Below are 22,803 nucleotides of genomic sequence, written 5' to 3'. Positions count from 1 at the left end.
GCAAGTTTTAGCTGCTCATTATCCTAGGTACTCGAAGCTTCCGTTTGCCTTTCTGGAGGCAGGTGGGCAGGAGGTGAAGGCTATTAAATGGGTAGCAAGCTGACCACCATGTTACACACTCAATACCATGTAGCACATTTGCTTGAGCCGTGGCTGCTTAAGCCCCTGTAAACATACTTTATAATAATCCTTTATTAACACACAGTGCATAATGGTCTTGTTAGATGTGTCTGGCAACCTTTCATTTGATTAAATGTCAGGTTCCAAATTTAACATCTGCTATGAGAGCTTTGCTGTTTGCTTTTGCCTTTTTGCCTGGTCACTGCTTTTAATTTTTATCTAATCGGCATGGTGGTTTCTCGTTCTGTTGACTTGGGTGTGAAAGAATCCCTTGCGCTCTTTGCCTTTCTGGAAGAAATTCCCTCAGGTTGTGTTAGGATCTGAGCACTTGGCTGGCATAGTTGTAGGAGTGGGCAGACAGACAAGCCCCACTCTTTTCCTTAGGGGTTCTCCAGAGGAGAAGTCATCTTGACTTTCTTGCCCAAAGCTTGCATGGAGCTTAAACAATGCTTGTCTTTTATTGAGCATTTGTTTGTGAGGCGGTCATGCAACAGCAAGCATTCATCCTGATTTGCTTGTGGGGTGTTATATGCTGTACATCGTCCCCGTTAAGTCTTCCTTCATTCCACACTTTTCGATGCATTTTCCTGTCTTTTGCCAAAACTCAAGTTTCTTTTAAAAAGTGGATTTGTTCCACTTGTGTGAGAGAGCACTCTAGTCCATTTTAATTGTTTACCTAAACTGGTATGCACTGGAATCCCTCCTCCAAAATACTAATAGTCTGGAGCAGTGTTAGAAACTCAGATATATAAGCTAGATACCAAATGGCAACTTAAACTAGGTTATGGTCATGACAATGGAATGTCTACAGTATCTGCCATGGGGGTTCCTTCCAATGTTACGATTCTCTGATTCTGTAATCTCAATTACATTGCATGACTGAGCTTGCTCTTACAAAAAAAATAAAAAAATTGTCCAGTAGCACCTTGGAGACCAACTAAGTTTGTTCTTGGTATAAGCCAGGGGTCAGCAACCTTCTTCAGCCATGGGATGGTCCACTGTCTCTCAGACCTTGGGGGGGGGCAGCGACTATATTTTGAAAAATATATATGAATGCATTCCTATGCCCCATAAATAACCCAGAGATGCTTTTTAAATAAAAGGACGCATTCTATTCATGTAAAAAACCATGCAGGCCCCACAAATAATCCAGAGATGCATTTTAAATAAAAGGACGCATTCTACTCATGTAAAAACACCCTGATTCCCGGACTGTCCACGGGCTGGATTTAGAAGGCGATTGGGCTGCATCCAGCCCACGGGCCTTAGGTTGCCTACCCCTGGTATAAGCTTTCGTGTGCATGCACACTTCTTCAGATACATGAAAGCTTATACCAAGAACAAACGTGTTGTTTAGTTGTGTCCGACTCTTCGTGACCCCATGGACCAGAGCACGCCAGGCACTCCTGTCTTCCTATGCCTCCCGCAGTTTGGTCAAACTCATGTTGGTAGCTTTGAGAACACTGTCCAACCATCTCATCCTCTGTTGTCCCCTTCTTCTTGTGCCCTCAATCTTTCCCAACATCAGGGTCTTTTCCAGGGAGTCTTCTCTTTTCATGATGTGGCCAAAGTATTGGAGCCTCAGCTTCAGGATCTGTCCTTCCAGTGAGCACTCAGGGCTGATTTCCTTAAGAATGGATAGGTTTGATCTTCTTGCAGTCCATGGGACTCTCAAGAGTCTCCACCAGCACTATAATTCAAAAGCATCAATTCTTAGTTGGTCTCTAAGGTGCTACTGGACAATTTTTTATATATATTTTGATTGCGTCGGACCAACACGGCTACCTGCCTGAATCTTGCTCTTACAACAATTCAGTTGTCCCTGTATGCAAAAATTAGAAACACACATGGTGGAAATGGTATTTACTATGAATTAAGGCAGAAGTTTTTAAGCTATGGTCACCAAACTGGTGCTCAGAAATCTCCATGTAGTTGTAATTGGACCTGTGCCAGTAGTAAAATATGCCTGGCATCTGGCTAGTTTTGAACACTGGTCTGGAGGCATCTGAAATGCCCTGAGCGTTTTGGGGTGTGTGCGTGTACCAAATCTGGGGACAGCTGAATTCAGGAATGATCAGGATCATTGAGTAGTATATCAATTTTGGAGACTGAGTAAATTCAGGATTACTTTATCGAGAGAGGATTGGGGTAACTGAATTGTTTTGGGAAATGAGTTGACTTGTGACATTTTAAATTCTAAATTTACACCTATACATGTAAATTAGTATATGCAAATGCTATGCAGATGTGTGCTGATGAGCCCACACCTCTAAGTACACAGCAGTGATCCTGCATTGTTGTATTTAAGATCTGAATGTCTTCCTCAACGGTGATATCGGAGAATGTTGCCCTCCTTCCGGGAAACTCTTTGCTTAGGTCGTCAAGCTAATTTAGCCAGAAGTGTGTGGCAACTTGGATCAACATGGTACTTAATCAATAAACTTGCCCTTCCAGTTGCAATCAGAAATTCTGTCCTCCATTTCAGTGATTGCAGCATCGATTTGCCAGTAGCAGATTTCTCTGTGTTGTGCAGAAGTTGCTTATAAAAATTATTATTTTTATTTTTAAAGAGTCCTAGGCTGCTTACGAAGGATTGAGCGAGGTGGTCTGGCAGATAAAAGTGTTGGATTGGGTTCAAGTTCTAGCTGGGTCATTCCCAGGATTCTCTGGGGGAAGCCATGTGCTTAAATGTTGTGTTTCATGCCACCCCCAATCTCTGCAAGATTCCAGGGCGTTCCAGGAACTCACCCAGTGCTGTGCTTCCATTGGGAAATCAAGGCAGAGCAGAGACTAGTGTAATCCAAGTTGCTGACTGGTGACCATTAGTGGGAGCACATCCCATAATTTCCCTATGTGCTGTGTGAAGAAGCACTTCCTCTTGTCTTATCCTGAATCCTCTGACAGTCTGCTTCATTGGATTCCACCCCCCCCCCAAGTTCTTTTGAGATGGGGAGAAAAAACCTTTCTCTGTCCATTTCCATCATACCATGTATCATTTCGCCCACTTGTGTCATGTTCCTTCTTCTTCGTTCTTTTCTCTAAACCAAGGAAACCCCTGGAAAGGAAGGGTGCCCTTGCAGGGGCCTGTCCTCAAGGCACATTTCGTGACTGTTCTGACCCATCCCCAAAGCAGAATCAACATTCAAAGGAGTTCTTTTGCTTTGCCAAGCCAGTGTTTCTGGGAATAAGCTTTTGATGTGAGCCAAAGGTGGGGGTGAGGGGGAATCATTTCTTCCTGTCTCTGTTATTTCCTCCTGTACTGTCTTGTTTCGGAGGTGAGGATATTCTCGTGCTTCTCTTGAACATAAGAGAGGTGTGTGAGTGGTTTTTTTAAAAATAAAAATAACATCACCAACAGATGGGTGATTAGAGAGGTAGCTGGTCAATTTTGCAGCGACGCGGAAACGGTACAGCTGGGAGCTGATGATCAAAGGCAGCCGGTTTATGCCTGAGAGCTGTACACACCAAAGGCCTGTTTCTCATGACCCAAAGATAGCCCAAAGACACATTCTCTGTACAGGTAAATGCCGCCGGGAGGAGCCGAAGCTGATTGAGAGATGTCTTGCACAGGTTCCTATGTCAAATCAAGTGCTTTAGGGTAGATTTTTTTTATATAAAACGTGTGGGTTTAAATCATACCCTCCAACATTTCTCTGATAAAAATAGGAAAGTCCTATTCAACAGTAATAACAACAACAACAACAACAACAATGATTTTATTATATATACCCCACCCATCTGACTAGGTTGCCCCAAGGCTGGACACCTGCTCCAGAAGGATACCATGAATTAACACAGACACATTTCTCTTGTCTCTCCCCCAACAAAGGTGGGTGACCAGAGCAGTTTCTGTGCCAAAACTGGGCCTGAACACCAATGGAAATGGATCTAGAAAATCAGTTTCCTCCAAGAGCACCTGGATCTGGTCTTGCAACCACCGCTCAACAACCTTGCCCCAAAAGGGGACATTGAAAACTAGCCAGTAGTTACTTAGATTTCCTAAACCCACGGAGGGTTTCTTGAGGCATTACTCACCTCCCTGGCCTAGCTAGCTAGCTGCCCCCCTCTCTGCTAGTTTTTTATCAGCCAAGAAGGGCAAGAGTCCAGATTGCAAGTGGTAAAAGGTAAAGGGACCCCTGACCGTGAGGTCCAGTTGCGGACGACTCTGGGGTTGCAGCGCTCATCTCATTTTACTGGCCGAGGGAGCTGGCGTACAGCTTCTGGGTCATGTGGCCAGCGTGACTAAGCCACTTCTGGCAAACCAGAGCGGTGCATGGAAACGCCTGCCAGAGTGGTACCTATTTATCTACTTGCACTGTGTGCTTTTGAACTGCTAGGCTGGCAGGAGCAGGGACCGAGCAACGGGAGCTCACCCCATCGCGGGGATTCAAACCGCCGACCTTCTGATCGGCAAGCCCTAGGCTCTGTGGTTTAACCCACAGCGCCACCCACAAGTGGTAGCCCTGACCAATCTGAGCACCTTTTCCACATCCTCAACTGAAACTCACCCATCACAACAGGACTGGGCGGTGCTGTGGACACCCCTTGAAATTCGTCTGCTGCAACAGCAGAGTCAAGATCTCGGTGGAAGCAAGTGATTTTATCCTCAAAATGCTTTGCAGTGAGCTACCTTTGGTTCTACCATCTCCTTCAGGCCAGACCGTAAAATGCCCTGCACTCTGCCAGGCAGCACAGCAAGGATGCAATGGAGGCAGCAAAATAAGCCTTCTCTTCTGCCTTCACTACCACTAGGTAGGATCTAGTGAGAACCTGTTGGAAGCCTCTGCCGCTTCTCCTGGCTTCCCTGGTGACGGCAGGCAGGGCACCCACGGGGACACTGCCCTGTGGGATTCTGCCACCTGAGGCAGCTTCCTCAATCTGCCTCATGGATGGGCTGGCCCATCTCCTCTGTAAAGCAGGACGTGTGGCCTCTTCAGAAAGTGCTGTTGCCAATGCCTTAAAGCTCAGCCATTGATTTCCTTTGCCCAGCTGCTGTTCTTCAGCGCCAGCACCAGGTGATGCAATAAAAGCAGGAGATCAACGCAGAGCCTGTAGATGTCTCCAGGGAGGGCCGGCCTTAGTAATTAAGGACATTTGAGGAGCTGCAGTGGGCCCGACTTCCATGCCAAATTAACAGCCAACAGCAAGGCCTTCTCTGGTTAATATTTAAACAGTGTTTTTAATGTTTATAAAGTGACTTCTCTTCTTGACACTTGAAATGGGCCCCTTGCAGGCTCGGCTGCAGAAGGAGATTTATTTTATTATTATTATTTTATTTACTATCGACACCTTCTCGCTGGGACAGCAGCACAGAGCTGCAAATCTATTCCGAATGACCCAGCTTGAAAACAATTCTTTATCCGAAAACAGGCTTCAAGACACTGCGAAAGCAGACGTCACGAAAAGGGCAACCGCCTGCCAGACTCCTTATTTTATCATAGCTGAATTTCGGAGCTGGTGCTTGGCCAATTGGCACCACAGAACAGGAGTATCTTTGACCCTGTCCTTGCTCCTTAAATGTCCTCAGTTACCAGGACCATCCATCCTTTGAGATATACATTGGCTCTGGGTCCATCAGCTGTAGGGTGGACAGGTCAGGAGCATCCCAGATCTTGAGATTTGGGGGGCCCAAACCTGATACCTGGGGGCCGCCCCTGGTGATGGAGGTTAATTGGGAGAGTGGAGTGGAGGAGGGCAGATCCCCTCCGCAGCATTTATGCTATAATTTGCAGCCCACTCTTGCTGGGCTGAAGCTTCTTAGCTGCATTCACAGTTTTCTCATTTTATTAAAGGTGCTGTCGTCCAACTGGAAATTCAAGCCCTCTACCTGCCACCTGCAGAGAGCCAGGCAAACCTGGAGACATCAGGTCAGACTCTGGAGGTCTGGCATCGCTAATCCCCTTCTTTTATTGCACTGTGTGGTGGTGGCACTGGAAGAAAGCAGCAGCTCAAAGGAAATCAATGACTGATCTTTAAGACATCGGCAACAGTGCTATGCCTTCGTTCTCTTCTTTGGATCTGGCTGCCTTAACTCGCTGAAAGGAACTGCAAATACAGGAGCTTAAATCTCACATTGGAAGATTGATTTTTGGAATACCCTTTGAAAAATATTTTTAAATTTGCATTTGTGGCCCTTTTCATGACTCGTGATTTGCATGCACAATTTATCTGTGCCGTGTCAGATGATAAATTCTGCACACATGGATCTGATTGTGTTTGTTCAGAGGAATACCATTTTTGCAACAGATCCTCCCGACTTTCCAGTATGCTGAGGGAGGGAGGGGGAGAGAGAGAGAGGGAAAACCCCCCTCACTCTACCCAATTTCTCAACACCATGCATAATCTTGGATGCCTCTTCTGTGTCCTTTACTCTTTCGATGTTGCAAACTGCCCTGAGATCTAAGGATGAAGGGCAGAATACAAATTTAATAAATAAAATACATAGCCTTTTAAGTGAAAGATCCCCAGACTAATATCTAGGGTAGATACTAGCCTGGGCGCCCCACAATCCTGTTGTGGTAAGCAGTCTCTGGGGTTGCCTGCCCATAAATCAAGGCCTGGCTGAACTTGCCTGGGGTTGGAGGCAATTGTTCATTGCTTGTTCGACTCCTGTAATCTCAGCAGCTCTGGCAACTGCTTAGCAAATGGGGCAGCTTCTCCCTTAACAGCTGAGGATCATCTTGCGCCCGGAGGCCCATGGAATTGATGGCCTCCCTAATTTTTATCTCTGCTGTTCAAACTACAGATGTTTCTCTCCACCACAAAAGTGTCTGATCCTCCTCCTGATATTTATGAGCTGTTTGCTCTCCTTTGCACCCTGAGGTCTTGGGTTCCACAGGTGGCTAAGTTTTGGTTTTCAGCCTTTTCGGTTTGTAAAGTTGTGCAGCCTGCAGGACTGACGACTTGGCTCCGCCGAACTTTCCAGTGTGATTCCAGATCTGGGCAGAGTTGTAAATCGGGTTGGGGAAGAGCGATGCTGCTGCCTCGGCCCAGCTGCTTGAGGGCACTGCTGTGCAGAGATTCCAGGGAGAATGGAGATCATATTGTGGGGCACTGAGAAAAACACACAGGCTTGCATTTGTTTATATAGGGTTGGGAATGTGTTAGGCATTTGGCACAGGTGCAATAAGACCGGCAATGGAGAAATGTGCCTGTCATCTGTTGTGTGGGTTAGAGAGCTTTTAATCAATGTCTGCGATTCTGGATTACAGTTCCCTGCACTTTGTCTGTTGAATGCAAGCTGATTCCATGGGGTAGTGGAAAAGACTGGGTGGGGTGACTGGCAGTAATGGGTTGCATCCAGCTAAATTTTACCCAGAGTGAGCCCACTGAAATTAATGGACCCAAATTAGTTACGTCCATCAATCCAAATGGATCTACTCTTGTCATACTCATACCCTCCAACATTACTCTGATGAAAATAGAGATGTCCCATTCCATAATGATAATTTTACTATTTATACTTCACACATCTTACTGGGCTGTCCCAGCCACTCTGGGGGGCTTCCAACATATATAATAATAATAATAATAATAATAATAATAATAATAATAATAAAACAATAATAATAATAATAAATTATTTATACCCTGCCCATCTGGCTGGGTTTCCCCAGCCACTCTGGCCGACTTCCAACAAAATATTAAAATACAATAGTCTGTTAAACATTAAAAGCTTCCCTAAACAAGGCTGCCTTCAGATGTCTTCTAAAAGTCTGGTAGTTGTTTTTCTCTCTGACATCTGGTGGGAGGGCGTTCCACAGGGTGGGTGCCACTACCGAGAAGGCCCCCTGCCTGGTTCCTTGTAAGGCCCTTGGCGCTGGACCTTAGTGTCCGGGCAGAACAATGGGGGTGGAGACGCTCCTTCAGGTATACTGGACCGAGGCCATTTAGGGCATTAAACATGAAAAAAACTTCCCTATACAGGATTGCCTTCAGATGGTTCAGGGGTCAGATAACACATTTCTCCAATGAAAATTGTTGTTGTTGTTGTTTAGTCGTTTAGTCGTGTCCAACTCTTCGTGACCCCATGGACCAGAGCACGCCAGGCACTTCTGTCTTCCACTGCCTCCTGCAGTTTGGTCAAAATGAAAATAGGGACATCCTAAGGAAAAGTGGGACATTCTGGGATCAAATCAGAAACCAGGATGGCTTCTCTAAATGAGGGACATCCCTGGAAAATAGGGACACTTGGAAGGTCTGCATACTCAGTCCTGGTACCTCCCACCACTCCTCTTTGCCCAGCCAGTCCATAACAATGTTTCACAGAATCCCCCCCCCTTTGGAATGCAGTCCAAAACCTGAGCCCTCTGCTCTTCCCTGCTAGGACTTTGAGGGTGTTTCATTAAACTGTTGATTCTCTTTCGGTGTGCAGACAATTTCTGATGGAAGTGTTCCTCTTCTGTTCCCTCCCCTGTGCAGAGGAGAGCCTCGTTCAGCGACCTTTCAGAGAGCTCTCAGAATGAGAAAACAAACAAGGCTTTAGCCTTGACTGGCAGTTCCAATTAGGGAAGAGGCAGGAGGGTGGCGGTTCTGTGCTGAGGAGGCCTCACCTGACGCATCTGCTGCGATGACTGGCAGGTGCCCCTAGCCTGGAAACAGGACTGGATCGGCCCACCTGCTATGCTAGCAGCTGGTAGGATTTTGTCCTTATTAGATCCTATGTTTGTGTGTGGGATGGGAGGGAGGAAGCAGCTGCTGCTTCTGGGGTGGGGGTGATGCTCACCGGTGACGTTTCCCCGCTCTTTTGCCTTCCCCTTGGAGATTCTGTGATCTACTTCTGTTTGTGCAACGGACAGAAAAGCTTTTGATCTTTGTGAGTTCAGAAGCTGATGATAATGACTCCAATCGATGGCAGGAGAGTGCAGGGAGAAATGTGCCTTTATATCAAGGGGGTGGAAGAGGGTTATACTGGAAACAGAGAGCTGCTCAAATGTAGCAGTGGTCTTGTGGATGTGATGGTATGCGTTGGTCCTAGGATGAGGATGGCTGAATCCTTGCCTTTCTCTAGTATGGGGATGTGGGAGATTCGATGGGAAAAGAAGTGAGAATTGCTACACTTTGCGTCTTCGTCTGTGGCCAGACTGAATGGAAATCAGGCGAGCAAATACGATCAGTATTTGTTGATAAAATGGCTGTTTTTAAGTCTGCAAGCAACACATAATTACTTTTTAAATGTTGTTTTGATGTTTCCTTCACATTGAAACGAATATAAGTTCCTTACGTTATGTAAATAGATGCATACGTTATGTAATTTACATAAAATAGCAGGCAGTGAGATGAGTAACATAGTATTTGGGAGAAACTGAACTGTAGGGGAATGGAAGCAGTTCTGTTTCTGAGAAATGCAGGTTGGAACAAAAACCACTGCTTTCTTACATTCCTACTTTTGTTCCTTACTGTGTTCCTCAAATTCACGGCCTACTCCGAGTTAGAGGCAGCCCTTGGAAAAGTGGCTAAAGAGTACCCCCCCCCCCACTTTGTTCACCCACTTGCCCATGGGCTGATCTGGTGGCTTACTATGAAACTGTTGAATAGGCCGTGAGTAAGAAATGAGTTTATTTTCATTATTCCAGTCATAGTTATTTGCCGCCATTTTATTTTCCCAGAATGCCTCAGGCACTGTGTCGTTCCAGGGCATTCTGGGGGAAAAACCTGGTGGCTGCCAGTGGAGGCTGTCATTTCTCCCAATCAGAATGAAATAACATTTGGGACATTCTGGGAAAATAAAATGGTGGTTGCCTGGAAGTGGTTGCAGCAAGAAGAGAAGAGAGAAAAGGCCATGAAAATGAATCTGACAAAAACAAAACAAAACACCAATCTAAAATAAATGAATAATGAAACGTGTGTATGTTGGATATATATATATTTGCACAGCTTGTATTCCGGGTATAAATCCAGTATCTAACATACGTTTGCTAAGTCAGGTATGGGGAACCTTTGGCCATTCAGATGCTGCTAAACTACAGCTCCCATCAGACCTAGCAGGCACGGCCAATGGCCAGGGAAAACAGGGGTTGTTGTTCAGCAACATCTGAAGGACCATACATTCCTCCACATTTGTGCTAAGTACAGCTGGTGTGCAAACTTGATTCATGAACAAAGGGGGTAGCCCCAGTAGCCCCAATAGCTTCTTTGCAACCATGGCTGCCATTTCCACAGCTACTAAACTGAGAGGGCTGAACATCTCCCTTTGCTCTGGCCTGAACCACAGAAGTCTTTTTCCTCCTTAGGAACTCCCATTCATATCTGACTCCACTTTTGTGTATATTTCTATCTGTGGTGAAGTGGTTGTGGCAGGTCCGTCTTAAGCATATCTGGTGCTGTGGTGCAAATATCTCTCCGGCGCCCCCCCCACGTTTCCCAGAGTTGTCAACCTTTTTAAGGGGGGACGGACTTCGGTCTGACTCGTTTACATTGCGTGGTCCGACGCACACTCAGCACTGCATGTAAGTAAGAGGCTTCCGGATTGCAGCCCAGATGGCTTCCTGCCATCTTTGCATCCTCCCGCAAAGCCTCCCCCTAAGCACCCGGCACCCTTTACCTACCCCTGTCCGGGGAAGTCTGCATGACAGCAGGGCCAGCAAGCAGATCAGGTGGCTCACCGGCTGTCCCATCCTCGCTCTGCGCTGGGATTGCACAGGGCGCTTCCCTGCTCTGCTTGCAGACTCCGCAGGGAGGCGCTCAGGCAACAATGCGGCCAGAGAGGGGCGGGAGAGACACGCCTGCCCCGCCCCACCCCACGCCTGCCCTGATTGCACCCGCCAGGCGCCCAGGCATCCCCAGCGGGAGGGGACACAAAGGGGCTTCCTTGAGCTGGATGCAGTATGCTCTGATGGGCGGCTGAGAGGAGAGGAGCGGGCTGCCCCAGAGCAGGGAAGGGAGCACACCCTGACTCTCCTTCCTGGACACGCAGCCTGTGGCACCCTCTAAAATCTGGCGCCCTGGCGCCCTGCGCCACTAACGTCTATGTGTAAGGCGTCCCTGGGTTGTGGGTTTGTTTGTTTGTTTGTTTGTTTGGAGTGAGGAGGGGTAACTGCTCATGATAACGGGTAGTGCCTTTGGCCCCACAGGCACCCAAGAACGTATGTTCATCATCACCACACCCATACTCTTGAGATGGGGGGAGAATACCTGTGAATGGGGAGGGATTTCCCCTCTTTCTCATTCTCTTTCTCTTCAAAGTGACTTGCTACTGAAAGGAGAGATCTGGTGGGCTCCATACAGTTCTGGCGTTTTGTCTGTGGAATGTGGTTTGTGGTTTTTATCTCAGCATAGCCAGTGGTATCGGATAGTGCATCTTCACCAAGCACAGCACATGCCCTTGTGTTTATGTGCAACTCAATCCAAACCAAGATCCGTGAAGCCATATGTAGCAATTTGTGGCTTGCTTGGCGAGCGCGACTGGGTGGAGGTTTTTGTCAGTATTATCTGTTTCTTCTTCACTGATTTCTTCACAGGAGAAGCCTGTCTGTGTGGCTTTCGTGGGGAGAAGTATTTGTCTGTGTGTTCCTCAGTGGAAAAACTTTGCTTGCCTTTGAAGATGATCATGTGGTACTCTCTGTTAGCCAAAAATCACAGCCTGCTACACAACAACTTCACCCGCTCTCTGATAGGCAAGGGGTGAGAAATCTGATTCAGTTAACATTTAAAGGTGACCTTGCTTAATCTGGATTTTCTGAAACAATCTGCGAAGCAAAACACAGCCATCCTTCAATAGTTGCAACGCTACAGATTTTGCAGTACAGTTCTCTGGCCAGGTAATGTGCACACACAAAAAATGCACACGCTCAGTTAAGGTGTACATAAAAACGCAGAAGTTAGCAAAAATGTATGTTAAGGGAAATTGGTTTGCAAAAATGGGCATATTGGGCGAAATTGCATACAAACACATGACTGTTAGGAGAAATTCACACTAAAACAGAGGAATTTTCATGAGGACTTAAGAAGAAGAGTTTGGATTTGATATCCCGCTTTATCACTACCCGAAGGAGTCTCAAAGCGGCTAACATTCTCCTTTCCCTTCCTCCCCCACAACAAACACTCTGTGAGGTGAGTGAGGCTGAGAGACTTCAGAGAAGTGTGACTGGCCCAAGGTCACCCAGCAGCTGCATGTGGAGGAGCGGAGACGCGAACCCGGTTCCCCAGATTACAAGTCTACCGCTCTTAACCACTATACCACACTGGCTCTCTTAAAATTCCCCTCTTGCAAATAGATGTGGAAATATGAAGCAATGGAAGACTGGAAAAATGAGAAACCTAGAGACGCCAAAGATGACACATTCACCCATCCCTTTCTGTGCGTATCTTTAACTATGGAATAGGCTGCTTGGTGAAGGGTACCCAGATGAGGTGAGCTTTCGCTGTGGGGTGCTTACAGATGAAATGTTCATTGAGCATCCATTCTGATCTGTTTTCAGGGAGGTTAAACAACATTGGCTATTGAATGGGTATTCATCCTGATTTGTTTTGCATGGAAGTTAGATAGCATTGGCTACTTAATGGGCATTCATTGCGATTTGTTTTGCAGGGAGATGAGCCAATGCTGGCTGTTTAATGAGCATTCATTCCGATTTGCTTGCGGGGAGACTGGAATATGTTGGCTATTTAGTGGCCATTAATTCTGATTTTGCTTGCAGGGTGGCTCAACAATGCTGGCTATTTAATGAGCATTCATTCTGATTTGCTTGCAAGGAGACTAGACTATGTTGGCTATTAAATGAGCATTGATTCCAAATTGCTCGCGGGGAGGTTAGATTACATCAAAGTGCATGACATCCCAAACTTTCCAGTGCATTTCTCCATCACAGCCTTACCACCAGAAGTCTAACCTTTTGAAGGAAGTGGGTTTGTAGCTCAGTACACTGACTGGCAGGAATTTTCTTCCCCAGCCTTACCTGGAGATGATGGTGATTGGACCTACTAGCATCTTCTGCACTGCCCTTCCCCATTTCCCCCATATAAATGTTCATGCATTTATACGGAGCCTTTCCCCCCATCCTGGAATCCCAGGTGGCATCGTGTGGCTCCCAGGCAGTCTCCCATCCAGGCAGTGACCCAGACCCAAGCCTGCTTAGCTTCAGCAAAGTGGTGGCCTCGCCGGCCTTCAGATCTCACCCTGGACTTGAAAAGCCGAGTGCCGCAGCTGGGATGGTTTTTGGCATTTATATACCACCCAATTAACCATGCCCTCTGGGCATTGCTCAAGTCCAATCGATAACATACAGATACAATTAAGAACAATGAAAAGTCGATAAAATACAGATGTAACGAAACGATAATGAAAAGCAATCGATAGGAAAGCGGCACCAGAAGAAAATTAGCGCAAAACCGTATGGAGTGGCATAAGATCAATAAAGCAGCACCAAGACTCAACAAGAAGGATGATAGGTTGCTTTTGTATTTTTTTTTAAAAAAAGGTTTGTCTAGGAAAGAGGCTGCAAAAAAAAATGTGTTTGTGGCACCCTTGCTTCTTAGCTTTGCTGGGGCAAAGCTTGTACTTAGGTTGCCTTTGTGTATTATATGTTTTGCATGCTTTCCCTGACATTAGCTGTAATCTGTACAGTGGTACCTTGGGCTAATAACTTAATTTGTTCTGGAGGTCCATTCTTAACCTGAAACTGTTCTTAACCTGAAGCACCACTTAAGCTAATGGGGCCTCCCACTGCCGCTGTGCCACCACGGCACAATTACTGTTCCCATCCTGAAGCAAAGTTCTTAACCCGAGGTACTATTTCTGGGTTAGCAGAGCCTGTAGCCTGAAGCCTTTGTAGCCGGAAGCATCTGTAACTCGAGGTACCACTGTATATGGGCAGAGCAGCATTATTATATTTACCAGTGTGATGGGGCCATTGACGCCTATAGGCATGAGCTTTGGGCAATACTACCAGCTTGTGGTGGGTGATTAGCAGGGCTGTGTGTGTGTCCTGAAAGTCTACAGTTAGAGGAACTGGGCAGATCATGCAGCACCTTGAGGCTCCTGGCACATCTGAAATTCATTCTGACTGTGCAGATAAGATATCATGGATAGAATTCTACAGAATGTGGGATTAGTGTGTGGAAACAGTCACGATCAAATGATCATGCACTTCCAGATGGGGGAGATGTCAGGTGGTATCCTGGTGCCCAGGCATCTTCACTTGGTTGCAAGATAGTCAGCTGCAAAATGCACCTGGCACCTGGCTAATTTCGAACGCTGCGGGTGACCCTCTCGTGGTTGATGGGTGGGTGAGTGGCACCTGCAGGGGTGGGCAATCGTTGGTCGTTTTCAGTCGACGCCAGCCTGAAAGGTGGCCAGGCTTGACTTGGAATGGGTCCACATGCTGTGTGTGTGTGTGTGTTGGGGGCAAAGTTCATGCATGAGCGCTGCCCTCTCTGCCCCCCAGTTGACGTTCACTAGCAGGGAAGGATCATGTTGCACCAGCCCGAGAGCAAGCAACTTGGAGCCTCGCAACATGCTTCTATTTCAGAGAGCTGTGGCTGTTTTCAGGGATGGGGGTGGGTGGGATGGATGGAGGATCAGCTGCATCTCTGTTCCCAAAAGAGGCTGCAACTTCCTGTGTAATTACCTGAATAAATGCTCTTGACATAATAAGTAGGTACTGCTTGCAAACCCGAGTGCTGCGGTTGGGATAATTGAATTAGTCGATGTGGGTGGCTCTCAAAAGAGAGTGTAGACATGAATATGTGTGTGTATGTGAAATATATATATATATATATATATATATATATATATATATATATATTTGATCTTCCTGCCATAGGGACATAAACATTGGCCTTATAGCAGTTCAGGTTGCTTTGGTCACCAGGCAGAGGATTGTCTACTCTGACAGGAAGTGGCTCTGCAGGACCTCAGGGTGAGAAAGGCCTTTCCCATCGCCTGCTCCCTGCTTCTTCTTCTAACTGGAGGTGCTGGGGATCAAAACTGGGACCTCTCCACTTGCAAAAGCAGGTGCTCTGCCCCGGAACAACACCCCCTCCCCAAACATGCCGGCTTCTCTGCCCTCCTTCAGGGCCCCTGTCACAGAACTGTGCCACAGGCCTTGAGGTCAAATGCATCCATCCTCCTGCTGCCAACAGACACGGCCTCCCCCGTCCCGTCCACCTGTGAGCATCAGTCGAGGGCACTGTGGGTGGAAATCTAAACACTTAGCTACCCTTGCTCCATCCCTATTCTCACAGCAGCCCCCAGGCGTTCCTCCCACAGGATTAGGCCTTGCCAGAGGCGTTTTCCACTGGCTGCACACAGCAGTGATTTACGCTGCAACATTCCCCTATCTTGAGTAAATGAAAGCATGGTACAGCCTGTTGAGAAAAGTCACTGATGTAAAATGGGAATAGCCAACAAGATGCCCTCCGACTACCACATGAGATTATTGGCCATGCTGGCTGGGGCTGATGGGAGTTGGAGCCCAACAACATTGAGTGGGGGGCACCATGCTGACTGGTGCAATAGCCAGCCATAACCTTCTACCTGCCCCTGTTTTCTGGGCTTTGTTTATGGTAAATATGAAGCCCCCTTTGGGTTTTTGTAGTTATGAAGGGGCACTTTGAGGAGGAAATATTTCTGGGGCCCTTGCAGGCTTAACCTCATCCCCATCATTATTCAGCCCACTCATGTGGAATGTTCTTCATAGCGTCACAGAATTGTAGAGCTGGAAGAGACCCCTGAGGGACATCTAGTCCAACCCTATTCAATGCAGGGATCTTAATTAAAGAATCCATGACAGATGGCCACCCAATCCCTTCTTTAAAAGCTCCAAAGAAGGAGAGTCCACAACCTCCCAAGGGAATTCGTTCCACTGTTGAATAACTCTTACCATCAGAAAATTCTTCCTGATGTTTAGTCGGAATCTCCTTTCTTGTAACTTGAATCCATTGGTTTGGGTCGTAGCCTCCAAGGCAGGAGAAAACAAGCTTGCTCCCCCTCCATGTGACAGCCCTTTAGATATTTGAATATTTTGATATTTAAATATTCTTCCAAAACAGATGCAGCAAGCATCTTTCAACCTTTTAACACCTGCTGAAAACTTTCCCGGTCTTCCAGGTTTATGCAAGGCAATTAAGAGCACGTCTTTCCAATAATAGTTAGTTCACTGACTTCGATTTTAAATTGTTTAATGTGTTTTTATTATATATAGATAATATTGTAAACTGCTTTGATATTAAGATATATGGGGAAATAGCTTGCAAAAATATAAGGCAAAACTGGCATCCAAACATGTGGGGATTGGGAGAAACGTACCCTTAAAAATGATGACAAATTATTCATGATGACTCTATTTCTAAAATCGCATGGAAATGGGGCAAACTAAATTTAAGACTAGGGAAAAGGAGAAACCGAAACTGACAGGTCTGCCCATCACTAGTTTTAGGCACCAGTGAGGGAAAAACGTCTCTGGGAAGTTGTCTCATATATACATGAAGACGAGAGAAAGAAGATGTTGTAAAGAAAAGAGGGAACATCTGTTTACAAAAGCCCAGGAGAGAAAGACAAGAAGCAATGTGTTTGGAGCTGTGGCAGAGCAGAATTTGGCTGGATACCAGGAGATGCTACCTAAGCACAAGGATGCACATTGTTCAAAGGAATGGTGGGCTCTTCTTCCCTGGAGGCTTAAAGAAACAGTTGGACCTCTCATTGTATGGGTCTAGGAATTTGTGCTTCCCTAGAGGCCAGCCTAGGACACCCATGATGTGTGTGTCATTCCTGCCATTCTCAGGGCTTGCTGAGACAGCTCAGGTCTGCACCATGCTGGCCTTTGTGGGACAACTGGGCAAATCCCAAGAAGATGCTCCTGGCCACGATGGCTATTTATCCCTCCAATGTCAGAGGCAGTAGATGCCTCTGAAAACCAGTCGCTGGGAATCTGTGGACTTCCCAGAGGCATCAGGTTGGCCATGGTGAGAACAGGATGGTAGACTAAATGGGTCTTTGGCCGGATCCAGCCTTGCTGTGCTATTGAAAAAAACAATAGCATAGTATCCAGTCCACAGAGAATGGGAATAGGTATTGTTGGAGGGTTGGCTGCTGTGCTGCTGTTCTCTCCCAGATGTTTGTTCCAGCAGAAGAGGAGGGAGATGATGGTCATGACATGACACCATGTCTCTTAATGGTTTGGGGAAAGGGCCATAACCCAGTAGTAGGCAGCTGCTTTGCATGCAGAAGTTCCCTGGTTCAATCCTGGGCATCTCCAGGTAGGGCTAGGAAAAGACTCCTTTCTGAAACCCTGGAGAGCCACTGCCATTCAGTGCAGGCAATGCTAAGCTAGATGGACCAGCTGGTCTGACTCAGTATAAGCCAGCATCCTATGTCCTTACAATTACAACTTTGGTAACCCCTGAAGAAGACTATAATCTGACCTGTCCTAAGGCAGCTCCCTCTGTTCCTGATTTTCCAAGTGGCCTCGTAAGGCAGCCTTCACTTGCAATACATTGCAATAATCTTACCTAGATCTTGCCAGCATATGGATAAGCTGTGGCACCATCAGGTTTACTTGGGAAGGGTCAATATTGACAACTTGTTCCTGGTGCAAGAAATGAGCTACTGCTGCACGTCGTATTGTGCTAAAAAGATGCAAATTCTGCCCTTGCGGAAATCTGTTCTGAGGAGGAGGAGGAGGAGGAGGAGGAGGAAGAAGAAGAAGAGGAAGAGGCTGATTGTGGCTTCCACTCACTGGTGCTTCGACTCTGGCAGTGTGTATGTGTATATATATATATCTTGAAAACCTCCTGGGGACTTGCTTGGGTCCAATTATGTTAGATGAGCGCATTACCAGCCCTTGTTTTGCTTTTGGCTTGCTTGAAGTTGCTTCACTGACACACGTCAGCATTGCATGGTGTTCCTGTGACAGAATATGGCAGCTTACCTTGTTTTTGCACTTTCCCCCTGCAGCCTAGCCTCAGGGTTGCAGCAGGTATAGCGGGAAGCTGGAGATACTGATGATGCTGGAACAGCAGTAGCATCTGCTTGTGCAGCTATAGGAATAGGAAGGAGATGTTGCCCAGGGCTGTCTCTCCCCCACCTTGTAAATATGGTGTCTAAGGAAGGAGTGATTCACCCTCCCAAGAAAGGAGAGGCCCCCGAAAAAACATGATCCCTCGTGCTCGAAAGAAGCCTTGCAAGCCAATTTCAGGCTGTGTTCACACTCCTGTTTACTGTGCGCTCACAGATTTTCCAGCGCTGGATTTTTAATCGGTGTTCATGTGATGTTATCAAAGTGCATACTCTACCTATCTTGCATGGTATTAAAAATGTTTAATGCTGCCATTTCTCAACCTAGCTCCAGCTATTCCTAACTGGTCTCTGTCCAAGGTATGAACACCTTTGCATAGGGTAACGGATGGCACTTTCCATGTAGAAAAAAAGATGTTATGTTTGCCTCTTTCTTTTGTACATCCTCCAATCACTGGTGGCCTGTGGTCACTGGTGCAGGTAGCGCAGAAGGCAGGGAGGCCAACAGTAGGTGGCGCTGGAGCCAATGACAGGCAGAGCCAATTCTAGCTTTGCCCTCATTCTCCTCCCAGATGAATTCTACAAGGGAAAAACTGGCACAAAGGAGGAGGAAGCTGACAGCCTGTGCCATGGCGCCACCCCAGGGGCTGGTTTTAAGTAAGAAGACAGGCAGGTGAGCCTAATGGACCAGCCTCCTCTGCTCAGAGTGTACTTATTCCTGACCTCTCATTTTACCTTGGTGCAAACGGTGATTTAATAAGCTAGTCTGATTGGTTGATGGAGCAACTTTTAAGTCCCGGGTGGGGTGTGGGAGGTCAGAAATGCTTCTTGCTTTTCTCTTCACAAAGTTATCCAGAATCTTTTGGCATCACACATTTTATCCTATTGCAAAAAGCCGCTGGGAGTCTAGCAGCAGCTTCCATTTATTTGTGCTGGCTGCTGTTCAGCTGCTGTTTTGCACTAACAATGATGTAGTGGCATGTTGCCCATTAAGGGAGGCGAGGTGAGGGAGATCACAGAACTAATAAAGTCCCTACCCTACCACGGCCCAAGGCTTATTCTATTCTCCAGGCCCTGCAAAAGAATTGCTGGATAGTAGCCCAGCTGGGGACAGTGATTGTGTTCGAGCAACTAACCGATCTGTGGCTGTGCATCTCCAGTCCAAAGGCGCCACTCTGTGTTTCAAAGAAACTAGCAGGTTGAAGGGTAGTGCTTTCAATAGCCTTTTGTGCACAAGACAAACCTTGATTTGTGCCCATGTCAGACTATAAATATGAGCGAGTACAGATGAGAGAGATGAATTTCCATAAAAATATTAACTCCATCAGGCTCTGCATTACATTCTTGAGGACTGGAAGCACAAGTTGTCTTAATACAAGTGTGGGGAACCTTTGGCCCTCCAGACATTGCTGAACTACAACTCTAACCAGCCCCAGAAAACATGGCCAATGGGCAGGGATGATGGGAGTTGTAGTTCATCTAGAGGGCTGGAGGTTCCCCATATCTGCCTTAATACTTTTTTGCCATTTTTAAAAGGCGGGCTTTGAGTCTATTTGCTGTATAAAAAGAGCTCTTTCAAAAAAAGATATATCCTGATTTTCAGTCCAACGAAAGGATCACTCAAATGATCTTCAAAGTATCTTATGACTGTATAACTCAGCAGCCTTCAGTCTTCCGTGGCCAATGTATGGGGCCAGAGTGAGTTTTCCTTCTGCTCTGCAATCCCAGGGTAACTGGCAGTCAGAGTTGCATATTCCTTCTGGCAGGGAGGAAGAGGAGGAAGCAAGCTCGCTGCCCCTGCTCCTTCTCTAGCTGATGGATGAGGCCAGGCTGCTTCCTCCCTCCTTCCCTCCCCCTCCCTCTCTCTTTCTCTCTTTCTCTCTCTCTCTCTCCTTTCCACCCGCAACCCACTTACAATAATGTTCTTCCTGGGGTGTAATTTGGGATGTTGGAGAATTCCGACAAAAGCAGAAATGGGAGGAGAAATTGTTGCTGCTTGTTTATTCACCCCATGTCCAGAACGGAAATCAATCCATTGGATACGATCAGCATTCGCTGCTGCTGTTGCTTTTAGACCACAAACGATATGCAATGGATCACGTTCCCTGGCGGCCCATTTGCATTGTGTTTACTTTGCATTGAAATGATTGGGGCTGAATAACATAAGGACAATGTAATTTGCCATAGCAGACAGCGGTGGAAGATGAACTGCAGCAGAATGGAAACAGTTCCGTATGTGATGAATATGAGTGGGTGGGTGTGCAATGGAAAATAATGCCTTCCTACATCCCTAAGTGCAACCTCCCAATAGTCTTGAGTCCTCTGGCTTGTAGCAGAGACCAAGATGTGGCTCCCTGCAAACTAATGCCCAAGGCCAGAAAAACCCAATCAAATAATGATAATGATCAACAAGCCTAGCTAATACATGGTTTTTCATCAATCACAACAATCACAGAGTTAGTTTAATCATGAGACACTTATCACAAGCAAACAATTCTAACGGTAATCAAAGCCCCCATTACTCATTGTCCATACGGCATGAGCTATTTAATAATCCATTCAAATTCTACTTGAATTAACTGGCAAATAATTAAAACTCAAGGACCCGGGAGAGCAGCCATATTTCTGGCCCATTCCAGCATCTTACAACATGTGACCATCTTTGAGCACATCTCTCTCTCTTTCACTCTCCCTATATATCAGTTGCTGTCGAGCATATATAGAAATTGTTGAACCTTTATTTAAAAAACCCCCACAAAATAAATCCCAATTAATGGACCTTTTTATGCCATTCTTCTCTAAAATTCTCAGGATGACTCACAACCATCATAAAACCCCCAGAAACAAGACTAAAAGCTCAGTTGCAAGAAACAGATAAATATTCTCTAGGCAGAAGCAGTGAAACAGCATCTTCTGCAAACATTAAGCTCTGGGTGGTTTAAACAGATAGGGCAAGTGCATGTGACAGAGGTTTCTTGAAGGGGCCCAGCAAGCTTGGCTTGCTCAAGCCACACCCCCCCCATATCAGAGCTGGCACTGACTGCTGCCCCAGACCTCCCCTAAGCACCAGTATACATTGTTGAAAGCTGTATCTCTACCTTGGGGATTCTGTGGCCTTCTAGACATTGCTGAACCATGACTTCTCATCATTAGCTATATATAGGGGAGAAACCCTATTCAGTGTGCACTTAAAGTCAAGTTCATACATCACAAAACAATATGGAACTGAAACAGGGCCATCCTTTGAAATTTGCCCTAAACCGAATTTTGCGATGCAATTCTCCAATTAAGCAGTGTTTGCAAAAAATGCATATTTTAGGGGGGAGTGTGAAGGAACATGAATGTATTAGGAAATAATTTACAAATATGCATTACATTACAGAAGATTGCTTGAAAAAAATGTGTGCACTAGTCAAAGCTGCATTATACAAATGTGTTAAGAAAAATTCACTCTGAAATGCTGATGAATTTTCAGAATAATTCTTTTTTTTTAAAAGCAAATTGCTACTAAATGTGGAGACCAGGACTTATGATTGGAAAAAATGTGAAACAGAGTGAACTGAAATTAGCACATCCTTCTATCCCTAAATACCCTGCCCTTTTCTACTGATGTAAAATCCAGTACATAGATTTGTATTTTGGATTACAGGTAAATATAAAGAAAAGCCACAACATAGAATTAATCCTGGTATGACACTAAGGCAAGATATTAGCTTTGCCCTTGGGGGCATTCTGGCAGTGGAGGGGTGTGAAATGACCCCCATCCACCTGTTGAGTCATAGTGACCCTCCTGTTCTCTTGACAGGTGAATGGGGCTTAAAAAATGGGGTGAGGATGGTTTTGGTTCCGCATTCATTTGCAGTGTATGCATGGCTTTGTTTATGTCTTCTAGCTTTTCCTGAAAGTGAGTTGTACTTTGCTCTTCTGTCTTTCTCTGTTTTATAGCATATTATTATCTGGATCACCTGGACTCCTTGCTTAGGTGTGTGTTTCTGAATTTTTTTGTCTTGGCAGCAGATGTTCTTGTAGCAAGAACTGAATTGGGAGACCCTCAAATCTCCTGCAGCAGGGTTGGGGAACTGTAGACCTGGGGCGCACACTGCATGTGGCCCTTGAAGCATCTCTATTTGGCCCTCAAGACCCTCTGCAGGCCCACACCCCTTGCTGGCCTTGCATTACACCTTTCTTGAGCATTGCTGCCTAGCTGGAATGTATTTTTGAACATCCTCAGATAGAAAGGTGTAGGGGTGTGTGTGTGTGTGTGTGTGTGTAGGGAATAGCTGTACAAAGGTAAAATTTACATTTCTGGCCCTGCCCACTTTTTCCTCTGGCCCCACCCATCACTTGCATGAGGCCCTAAGAAGGTTGCCTAGAGGGGAATATGGCCCTCAGATTGGAAAACCTCCCCACTCCTGTACTGCAGCCTTTCCAATGCTGTGATTTTTTTAAAAAAGAAAACAATCCTGTTCCAATATTTGATGGAGAGGAAAAAAATCTCTGAAATTAGCAAAAGGGAAGGGGAGGGAGAATGATCACGGGCTCCCCCAGTTCAGTATATTAAATCAGAAACCTCCGCGTGTTCTCTGGAAAACAGGTCCCAGCAAGGCCTCTATTCTTGCTTTAACTCTCCTTGCTCCTACTGGCATTTAACTTCCCCTATAATTTCCCTGCTCTCACTTGTCAGCAATATTTACCAAACACGGCGCTCACAGGGTCGTTCAGTGGATTAA

General features: G+C 46.1%; 1 protein-coding gene across 10 annotated transcripts in view; it reads left to right on the top strand.

Annotated features, from left to right (window-relative positions):
* The window catches only part of PTPRU (protein tyrosine phosphatase receptor type U), a 375,331-nt gene that overhangs the window by 24,082 nt on the left and 328,446 nt on the right, over window positions 1-22,803 (top strand). Inside the window, exon 1 of one of the 10 annotated variants that reach the window (XM_081015390.1) lies at window positions 8,674-8,755. The exons of the other annotated variants lie outside the window; for them this stretch is intronic. Within the exon in view, the coding sequence (XP_080871516.1) occupies window positions 8,743-8,755 (13 nt within the window). The 5' untranslated portion in view covers window positions 8,674-8,742. Of the gene's footprint in view, window positions 1-8,673; window positions 8,756-22,803 lie in introns of those variants that run through there. 10 annotated transcript variants of the gene reach the window in all.

The sequence above is a fragment of the Podarcis pityusensis genome (assembly GCF_964106645.2).
Source record: "Podarcis pityusensis genome assembly, chromosome: 8".
NCBI lineage: Eukaryota > Metazoa > Chordata > Lepidosauria > Squamata > Lacertidae > Podarcis > Podarcis pityusensis.
This window is presented reverse-complemented; position numbering and strand designations above follow the sequence as displayed.